Source organism: Silurus meridionalis, chromosome 24 (genome assembly GCF_014805685.1).
Source record: "Silurus meridionalis isolate SWU-2019-XX chromosome 24, ASM1480568v1, whole genome shotgun sequence".
Taxonomy (NCBI): Eukaryota; Metazoa; Chordata; class Actinopteri; order Siluriformes; family Siluridae; genus Silurus; species Silurus meridionalis.
Window position 1 is genome coordinate 4,917,693 of NC_060907.1, and position 11,452 is coordinate 4,929,144.

The 11,452-nt window shown below is 36.2% G+C and overlaps 1 protein-coding gene across 1 annotated transcript; it reads right to left on the reverse strand.

Moving 5' to 3' along the window:
- Positions 1-150: 150 nt before the first annotated feature.
- Positions 151-10,708, reverse strand: LOC124378602 (arginine-hydroxylase NDUFAF5, mitochondrial-like). The gene is made up of 11 exons (XM_046838333.1): positions 10,665-10,708; positions 5,321-5,353; positions 4,925-4,986; positions 4,790-4,839; positions 3,216-3,319; positions 3,041-3,080; positions 1,891-2,064; positions 1,761-1,852; positions 655-713; positions 326-408; positions 151-228 (listed from the first exon to the last, which is right to left on the reverse strand). The coding sequence occupies exons 1-11, from the start codon at positions 10,706-10,708 to the stop codon at positions 151-153; spliced, it is 819 nt and encodes a 272-aa protein (XP_046694289.1).
- Between the last annotated feature and the right edge of the window lie 744 nt (positions 10,709-11,452).

An 11,452-nucleotide genomic window follows, 5' to 3' on the forward strand; every position in this document is an offset into this window, starting at 1 on the left:
GGGGGGGTATTTTAGAATTGAGGAAATTGTTCTGATTATCTGTACATAAACATTCAATTAAACAATTGACATTTGTTGGTTTATATTTTTTTTTTATGTACGTTCCATTAAACGGTTTTTCAGTACAAATATTAATGAGCTTGGTTCAAGTCAGCTCGTGTCGGATTTGTCCGTATTAATGCTGGTCTGCGATCTGATTTTGCCAAATCGGCAAACGACATGGCCTCTCTTCGTGTTAAGAAAAAGAAAAAACAAAAAAACCGGATCATTTATATTTGTAGCGATCGTTAAAATGTACAGCTGAACACATTACTGAGCAGCAGACCTGTGACTCGTGAGGCTTCCAGCCGATCATAAACAGGATGTCGAACGTGGCTGGGACGAATCCGTCCTCACTACCGTACATCTCTAGGACGTACAACAGATTCGCTTCGGTCAGGAGTTTCAACAAAAATGCATATCCAGATCTTCAGCTCCAGAGGAACCGTAATGTTAATACCAGTCATGTATTTTCAGCACTTTGGTTTAAGAAACTCTAAACGCACGATAACATTCCTGCCATCACTTCTCTAAAGCCTACAACTTTTTATTTTGGAATAAAACATCTCAAAAGATGTCCCTCAGCTTTTTGGTTGGGAAAGTTCTTCTATTCGCCTTTATAAATGGCAGCCACTGCTAGAATGGTGTCTCTGTGCAACATCGGCTTCATGTTCAACTGCTCAGGTGTAAAAACAGGGTTTTCACAGGTTTCACCAAGTCATATTTAAGAGATTTTTAAGATCATTAATAAATAAAATGTCAGGCCTCTATTACAACAAAAACGCAAACACGTCAGCAACTGGCCTCCATTCATTTTTATTTTCAAGCCATGTAACGAAAAAAATAGTGTGTTTTATGTCGGTGGTACGATCCGAGAGATTCGCTCCGATTACAGAAAGCTGATTGGCTGCTGCATTTTGGTCTCATTTGTAGTTGCAATACAGTGAATTATATTTTCAGTGAAAGAAAGAACGACGACAACCACAGATACTAACAAATGAAACAAAGTGCTGCAGGAGCATTTCAATGAGCGTTTGAGACGGTGTTACATAGAAATTGGAAAATTTTAATTGTTAAAAATTATTTACGACTAAGAACAGCGAATTTAAGACTTTCTTAAGGCCTAAAATTTAGATTTTATTTGACTTTTTTAAGACCCCTGGAAAAAATTGATTAATGATAGAATTTCTCTGGATTAATAATCTACCAAATGCTGTAAATGTCTGTGTAAATACAGCAATCAGGCGAACCAATATGACATCATTACATCTAGAAGCAGGAAAAATCTGCAGCTCTTTTAGACGGGTGGTCTGCAGTGGTCAGTATTTATCAAAAGTGCTCCAAGGAAGGAACAGTGGTCAACCGGCGACAGTTTCATGGGTGGTTAATGGTTAATGATCTACAGGTCAGGACTGTTTTGGCAGCAAAAAGGGGGACCAACACAATATTCTGCAGGTGGTCATAATGTTATGCTGATCAGTGTATACATAATAACGAAAAGATCGGCGGGCCAAAACCTCAACCTAGAGCACGATTGATCAGCTGACCGATTCCAAGATAGCTATGCTGACCTTCTATTAACAACATGCATGGGTTCGATAGGGAGCTCGAGATATCAGCGAGAAGGTCGTGAGCAGGTCAAGGCAGAGGGAAAATCTCCAGAAGAAACATCTTACCAAACTAGAGATTAAATGTGGAACGGGATGCTCAAATCTTATGGTCAGGTGTCCAAGCACTTCTGGCTCATCTCACCTTGTAAGTCGGACATGATTTCAAACATGCCAGGGTAGTGAACCTGGATCTCATCAACGTCCTATGCGTGACAACAAAAAGAAGGCGTCACGTGAGCACAATAAACGTAGCAATAAAAAACAGAGAATCTGTGATCTGGATTCTTGCACACTGAAAACAGTGTGCATGTCCAACTCGTCCAACTCGGTGTGCTGCAGGGAACAACTCGTACAGGGTCACGCCTCCCACCATCGCCCCTACAAACACGCCGTCTGGCTTTAACACACGATGGACCTGCGGGAGGAGCAGGAATTTTTAGGATTTATATACATTATTGTTGCATCAGAAGTTTAGCAAGATATAAGAAAGAGAGAAAGAAAGAAAGAAAGAAAGAAAGAAAGAAAGAAAGACAGACAGACAGAAAGGCTGAAATGTTTTTTTTTTTTTAATTGGAGGGTGTGGCCTGGAGGGTGTGGCCTGTTTGGTTTAAATAAAAAAAATTATCAAATTGATTCGATACACTTTTTTATTATATTGATCAAATTTAGTAACTGATTAAATTAGTAAAAATTTAACATAGTATACATTATGTTAACATAGTTTACATTTCTTAGACCCCATTTGGATAATACAGATGTGTACAAGTGTGTATATGTGTGTGTTTTTTTACATTTAGAAAATATAAAATTCTCTAAAGATGTAATTTTTTCAAATGTTTTCAGTGTACTTTAACAAATGTCTGCATTCAAGAAACACACAAGGTAGATTTATTTACTCAAATGAATTCATTTATAAATTGAAACGCAAAAAGAATAAATATCGCTAGACTGTCGTAAAAAAACGCAGGACAAAATCAGTTTTCGCACTGAATCGTATTGGACACAGTTACACCCTCTAGTGGCCTAGTATTTTAATAAGCACGCTTAATGGACGTCCTTTGTTACTAATTAAATGGGTCATGTGACTATCATCATTCTTGAAATGCTGCATTAAAAAACACATTTTTTTATAAAATGTCTCAATGTGGACAAAATGGGTGAACATGGACAAGATTCCCAGGCTGCTACATTAAACATAGACATCATCCAGGACATTATGGTCAAATATATTATGGTTTGCTAGGTTTCCTCAAATGCTGTGAGATAGACAGAGATGGAAGAGCCACATTGACTTCAGAATAAAGGTTCTGCTAGCTTTACCCAGGCTTTTCTTTTAATTCATTATCAAGAGACTGTATTCATTATCAAAGTGGGAGATGATCATATAGTACCTGACGCAACGCTCCTGGAACATCATTGATCCAGTGCAGACTGAGAAGAGAAAAGATGAGCACAGGAATATAACACAGCCATCAAACACTTAAGAATTGTCCTGGTTTCCATAGAGATGCAGTGACGCTTGATAAAAAAGGGATGGAACTCAACAACACAGTATTAGAGAGATACCTGAGGTTGCTGACCACCAGATCGGAGGTGTTCTCCTGAAACGGCAGGAAATCCTCATCGGCCATCATACAGTGTGTAGGCATCTCACTCTGCCGATTCAGCCTCTGAAATACACACACTGGTGTCAACACACACACATATACTCCTTATACCAAACATATACTATACTGGAGATGTTGTATAAACACGTTATTTTGATTCTAGATTATCAATCATACTAAAGAAAGGGATTTGGTCCAGGAATTGAGACAGAATGTATTCTAGATTGCCCAGGAGAATTGGGTTTTATCAGTACACATTATTCTAAATTTATTCTGAATTATCCAGTATGCTGCATACATTTATTCCAGATTATCCAGTAATGTATAAATTCTAGTTTATTCTGTATGATTTGACAAATAGATTCTAGATTATCCATCATAATGGGTGCTTTTATTATTATTATTTTTGACTCCATTTATTCTAGATAATGCTTTATACTGGAGAAAGTATTTTTATATTATCTAATAAGCTAAACAAATATATTCATATTATTCTATATGCCTGACAAATGATCCACTACTCAACCAAAATAAATTATCTGGACTATTCAATTTGAGAAATTTATTCTAGATTACACATCATAGTAGAGAATTTAAAACAACTTTACTTGAGAATATCCTTTTTTTTTGTTGGGGGGAAAAAAAGCATTCTAAATTACTCCATATCCTAGACAAATTTCATCTGCATTGTTCAGTATGCTGGGCAAATCTACTATTTTTAATCAGGAATTCTGGAAAAAAAAAACTACTTTGGATTATTTGGTGCATTGGACTCCAGATTTATACACCATATAACCCATAGAGTAAACACATTTTACCATATAATTTTTCTCCAAATCTGGAAACCTTGACAAATTGATATGAGGTTATACTGGTCAGATTTACTTCCAATTATCCAGTATGTATCATGACACTTTTATTTTTCAGTACACTCCAGAAACTTACTGTAGGGTTTTGTTTTGTTCCTGATTTTTCTTTAAAAATTAAGAAAAATCTTTTTTTGATTAACCACTATGCTGGACAAATGTATCCAGATTTTTCTACATGCTTAATAAATATTCTCAAATATTTCTACTACTCAAACAAAAATAAATTCAATATCTTGTACAAGGTACAACTAAAAATGTACCTATTTACTTAAATTATCTAGATTATTATTTACTTTTTTGTTGTAGATTATTCAGTAATATCCTAGCTGAATTTAATATACATTGTCCACTAAGCTGGTCAAATTTATACTAGATGACCAGTATGATCGACAAATATTATCCAGATTAACCAGCATGGTAAGCTAATTTGTTCAACGTACAGTTCTTGACAAAACCTTTTGAGGTTATCAAATGTCCTGGTCAAATGTATTTAAAAATATACAATAATGCTTTGGCAAACATAATAATAATAATAATAATAATAATAATAATAATAATAATAATAATAATAATTAATGATCAAGTTATTCTAGATTTATCCAAGTACACTACAAAATTATTATGGATTATTTTTTTCACTTTAGTTCTAAACAGAGTTACGTACCAACGAAGCATTTGAGATGTCTGAAAGGAACATCTGCTCTACAACGTCCTGTGCAGGAGAAAGGAGTCAAATTATTATATAAAATCTTTTTTTACTGACAGAGAGAGGATTGACTATAGAGAAGAACAAGTCCATTGCTGAGGTTTTCAGCGATGTGGCTTTTTCCGCAGCCCATGTCTAATGCTAATGGGAAAGTCCTGCAGAAACAACACACAGGCCCTGATGAGGGTCAAATCTCACAAAGCCATTCCAGTCCTGGAAAGTTCAGCCACCTTCTTTATTCAACACACCAGATGAGGTGATTCTGATATGGCAGAAGAAAGTGTATATATTATTTATATAAATAAATAAACTACAATCAGTATGCCATAGAGAGATCATTTTTGAGCCAAACAAAAAAAAAGAGAAATTAAAATTTGGTGTAAAATGAAAGTGCAAATCAGTTTTCTTACAGTATAATGTACACTATTCAAACATTACAGATTATTTTTCAGAAAACTATTCCAACCACAAGAAATAAAGATTAAATACCAAGCAATGTCATAAATTCTGTCTGCTCCCAACCTGTTACATTTAAAGGGGAAAAAAAATGGTTGTTAGTGACACATGCATTAAAGCAGTAAAAGAGACAAATAAAGCAGTAAATGAAATAAATAAAGCAGCAAACAAGGTAAATAAACAGTAAATGAGATCTTCTTCTTCTTCTTTCGGCTGCTCCCATTAGGGGTCGCCACAGCGGATCATCCGTCTCCATACCACCCTGTCCTCTACATCTGCCTCTTTTACACCAACTACCTGCATGTCTTCCCTTACCACATCCATGAACCTCCTTCTTGGCCTTCCTCTTTTCCTCCTACCTGGTGGCTCCATCCTCAGCATTCTCCTACCAATATAATTCATGTCCCTCCTCTGCACATGTCCAAACCATCTCAATCTCGCCTCCCTCACCTTGTCACCAAAACATCCTACATGCGCTGTCCCTCTAATAAACTCATTTCTAATCTTATCCATCCTCGTCACTCCCAACGAAAACCTCAACATCTTAAACAGTAAATGAGATAAAAACAGTAAATTAGATAAATAGGGTAAACATACAGCAAATGATGTAAATAGAGCTGTAAATGGGTTAAATAAAGAGTAAATTGGGTAAATAAAAAGTAAACGAGGTATATAGAGCTGTAAATTAGGTAAATAGATCTGTTAATGAGGTAAATAGATCTGTAAACGAGGTAAATAAACAGCAAATGAGTTAAATAAACAGTAAACGAGGTAGATAGAGCTATAAATGAGGTATATAGAGCTGTAAATGAGCTAAATAAACTGTAGACAAGGTAAATAAACAGTTAATGTGGTAAATAGAGCTGTAAATGAGGTATATAGAGCTGTAAACGGGGTAAGTAAACAGTAAACGAGGTAAACAAACAATAAATGAGGTATATAGAGCTGTAAACTAGGTATATAAAGCTGTAAACTAGGTATATAGAGCTGTAAATGAGGTAAATAGAGCTGTAGATTAGATATATAGAGCTGTAAATGAGGTAAATAGATCTGTAAATAAGGTAAATAAATTTGTAAACGAGGCAAACAAACAGTAAACGGAGTAAATAAACAGTAAGCGAGGTAAGTAGAGCTATAAATGAGGTGAATAGATCTGTAAAGGAGGTAAAGAAACAGTAAACGAGGTAAATAGATATGTAGAAGAGGTAAAGAAACAGTAAACAAGGTAAATAAACAGTAAACGAGGTAAATAAACAGTAAATGAGGAAAATAAACAGTATGCAAGGTAAGTAGAGGTGTGAATGAGGTATATAGAGCTGCAAATGAGGTAAATAAACAGTAAAAGAGGTAAATAAACTGTAAAGGAGGTATATGGAGCTGTAAATGAGGTAAATAAACTGTTAACAAGGTAAATAAACAGTAAATGAGGTATATGGAGCTGTAAATTAGGTATATATAGAGCTGTAAATGGGGTGAATAAACAGTAAATTAGGTAAATAAACTAAATAAAATGAGGTGTATATATAGCTGTAAATGAGGTTTATAGAGTTGTAAATGAGATAAATAGAGCTGTAAATTAGGCATATAGAGCTGTATATTAGGTATAAAGAGCTGTAAATGAAGTAAATAGAGCTATAGATGGGGTAAATAAACAGTAAATTAGGTATACAGAACTGTAAATGATGTAATTAGATCTTTACATACGGTAAATAGAGCTGTAAATTAGGTAAATATAGCTATAAATGAGGTAAATAGAGCTGTAGATGGGGTAAATAAACAGGAAGCAAGGTAAATTGAGCTGTAAATGCGGTATATCAATGAGGTATATAGAGCTGTTAATGGGGTAAACAACCAGTAAATGAGGTATATAGAGCTGTAAATGGGTAAAAAAAAAAAAAAAAAAAAACAGTAAACAAGGTAAATAAACAGTAAATTAAATCTATATAAATCTATCTAAATCTATATAGAGCTGTAAATGATGTATATAGAGCTGTAAATGAGGTATATAGAGCTGTAAATGAGGTAAATTGAGCTGTAAATTAGGTATAGAAAGCTGAAAATTAGGTATATAGAGCTGTAAATGAGGTAAATAGATATGTAAATGAGGAAAATAGATCTGTAAACAAGGTAAATAAACAGTAAATGAGGTAAATAAACAGAAAAATTAGGTATAAAGAGCTGTAAATATGGTAAATAAACAGTCTTCTTCTTCTTTCGGCTGCTTCCATTAGGGGTCGCCACAGCGGATTATCCGTCTCCATACCACCCTGTCCTCTACATCTGCCTCTTTCATACCAACTACCTGCATGTCTGCCCTCGCCACAACTATGAACCTCCTCCTTGGCCTTCTTCTTTTCCTCCTTCCTGGTGGCTCCATCCTTAGCATTCTTCTACCAATATAACTCATGTCTCTCCTCTGCACATGTCCAAACCATCTCGATCTCGCCTCCCTCACTTTGTCACCAAAACGTCCTACATAGACTGTCCCTCTAATAAACTTATTTCTAATCTTGTCCATCCTCATCACTCCCAACGAAAACCTTAACAACTTCAATTCTGCTACGTCCAGCTCCGCCTCCTGTCTTTTACTCAATGCCACTGTTTCTAATCTATACAATATCGCAGGTCTCACCACAGTCCTATAAACTTTACCTTTTATTCTTGCAGATACCCTACTATCACAAATCACTCCTGTCACTCTTCTCCACCCACTCCACCGTGCCTGCACTCTTTTCTTCACTTCCCTAACACACTCTCCATTACTTTCCACTGTTAACCCCAGGTACCTAAACTCCTCCACCTTCTCCATCTCTTCTCCCTGCAACCACACCACTCCACTAGCCTCCCTCTCATTCACACACATGTACTGTCTTACTCCTACTGACTTTTAATTCCCTTGTCTCCAGCGCATACCTCCACCTCTCCAGGCTCTTAATTCCCCTGTAGTTACTGCAGGTCTGTACATTTCCCTTATTCTTAAATATTGGTACCAGCACACTCTTTCTCCATTCCTCAGGCATCTTCTCACCTTCTAGAATCTTATTAAACAATCTAATTAAAATCTCCACTGCCATCTCTCCTAAACATCTCCACGCTTCTACCGGTATGTCATCAGGTCCAACCGACTTTCCACTATTTATCCTCTTAATCGCTGCTCTCACTTCCTCCTTACTAATCCTATCCACTTCCTTTTTCACCAACTTCACACCACCCAACCTTCTCTCTCTCTCATTTTCCTCATTCATCAGCTGCTCAAAATACTCCCTCCACCTTCTCAACACACTCTCCTCACTGGTCAACACATTTCCATCTCCATCCTTTATTGCTCCAACTTGCAACACATCCTTCCCAGCTCGGTCCCTCTGCCTGGCCAATCGGTACAAACTTGAAAAGTGGGCGGACACAGTCTTACTCGGAAACAGCCACTCGCACTGAACCCGGGAAAGCCAGTAGAGTTGGTCACATGTGGAATTAATGATCAATCGATGCATTCACGTGCTATCGAAATAATCGCATTGTCCTTTGATGCAAACGGGGATGAAATAAAAAATACACCTGTACGTGTATGAATAAATGGACTACGGCAAAAAATGTTTTTAATTAAACCAGCATGCACTTAAACAAGTGCCCTTGTTTCAGTAGCACATGAACGCAGTTTTAACCTCCTACGACCTGGGTTTCCACATATGTGGACATTGTGCACAATGGTGTCTTTATTGTTTTCTGTAGATAAAGATCGAGTGTCCACATAAGTGCCATCATTTTTTTCCAAGAAGAGCTTCATGTTCAAAGAAAATATATGGTTATTATAATTATTGGTTCTTCCTAACCCCAATTAACTTGAAGAAATCTAAAATGCAAGCCAAACCAAAGCTCAGGTCTTAGGAGGTTAATCTAATTTGACTGTTACGTGTTGTAAATAAACTAAAATGCCACTACTCCTGAAAAAGTCATTCATTGTATTATGTCACTTAAATTAAATAGTTTTGGGCAGATTAGGGTTGTAACCATCATTTTGATGTTATTTGGTTGGTCTGTAAAATGTCTGTAAAACTATTTATTAAATCACAGTGAAAATTATACATTTTTGTTTGACCAATATTTTGGAATTTCATTTGTGGTGTATGTTGCATGTTATGTCGTTAATTACTTTTTAATTAATTGTTTAGCCATGATTGCGTGTATAAACAGTATTTTATTAGGTGTTACATCAAACAGTATTATTTTGAGTTAAAATCACAGAAATCAAATTTTTGGTTTTTAATTAGTGGTTTTAATTAATCTTCAAGCTTTTGCTTTTTCAGAATCAAACAGAGGCTGAAAAAAGCTTCTCTTTTTCTGGTATTTAATTTTCATTATAGTCTAAAACTTTTTAATAATCTGTATTTTTTTTTTTTAGGAGGAAGAACAAAAGGCTTCAGTAAAGATAAAGTATGGAAAAGTTTTTGGAAGTACAATGATAGGAGCAATTCCAGAAGGAGGCCACTAAGATTAGTCAGTGAATTGATTGACAATGAGCAATGTAGGGAGGGGGAGGGGGGGACAATTTGGAGTTAAGTGTTTGTGTTGATGATTCAGGAAAATCAGAGATGGAAATTAGTGATGAAGAAGGTGGCCACCAAAATATTGAGTTGGATGTTGAAGATAAGGAAGTAAACGAAGAGACTGCAGCTTCTGTTGAGGACCACTCTGATCTTGGAGAACCTTGTAGTCAGAGAGATAGTGATTTGCAGAGTTCACTAACAGATTGGGAAATTAATTTCACTAATTGCTTTGTCAGCACTTCTTACCATTCCCAAAGTCCATCATTCCTCTCTGCCTAAGGATGGAAGAACGTTGCTGAAAACAAAAACACACTACAGCATTAGCAGTATAGCCATTATTACCATTATTGTGGAATTCTGAATTCTGTTTGGAAAATCCTTGATAAAGTTTGGCATACTGTGCCAGACAAACATGTCTTCAAACTAAAGTTGAATTTTGATGGACTACCATTCTTTAAGAGTAATAGTACATAGTTTTGGCCGATTCTTGGTTTGCTGCAAGGTCACACTAAGGCACCTGTGTTGATTGGACTCTTTTGTGGTACTTCATAGCCAAATTCTTTGGCTGATTATCTTCATGATCTGGTTCAGTAGCTAAAAATGTTCTGAGATGGGTTTCTGTTTAAGAAGAAAACTTTCTTTTTGCATGTTGTTATTGTTGTGTGCGATGCCCCTGACCGAGCCTTCATCAGAGGTGTGAAGTCACACACTGCATATCGTGGATGTGAGAAATGTCACCAAACAGGTGTTTGGAAATCAATTGAATGCAAAGCGCAGAACTGATGAGAGTTTTAGGCAAGCAACTGATGAAGAACACCACATCCAGCACTCACCTCTTACAGACATTGGCATTGACATGGTCACTTGTTTCCCACATAATTACATGCACCTGGTTTGTCTGGGTGTAATGCAGCGTCTCTTAGACTTGTGGATCAGCACCACTGGTCCCTTGCACTGTTGAATATCATCGATTCAAGCTTCCATGGTATCAGATAGACTTATTGCCTTGAGAAATTACATTCCACGTGAGTTTGCTTGAAGGCCATGGGCACTAGCATATCGATGTAGGTGGAAAGCAACAGAGCTACGCCAATTCTTGTTGTACACTGGTCCAGTTGTGCTAAACGATGTTTTACATCATCAAATCTACGACAACTTTATGCTTCTGTCTGTAGCTGTGTACATTTTGGCAAGTCCAAAATTTTGCATGAAGATGAATGACAAATGACAAGACAAATGAGGTTGAAGTTGTGCCAGTCTGGATTAAAAATGGAGAGTGCATGTGGCCTCCAAATAAAAGTGATATAACAAAAGCTGTAAAATCGCAAGAGAGTCCTGGAGATGATTGGAAGGCCCATAAGGCCAGAATTATTTTCACATCATGTGAGTTATATTTTGCCACCACTTCCTTTAAATAAATTAATAGTAATTTAATTTAAAATCACTGTTTTACTTTTTACATTTCTTCTTTTTGTGATGCTACTTTTCCAGTTAGCTACAAAGAAGCAAGACGTAAACTACCTCTAGCTGTTGATCACACAGACGTTGATCAGACCGATGGAGAGATCTCACCCACTACATTTCAAAGAAAAATAAAGTAGGGTTTTGGTTTGTTTGTTTA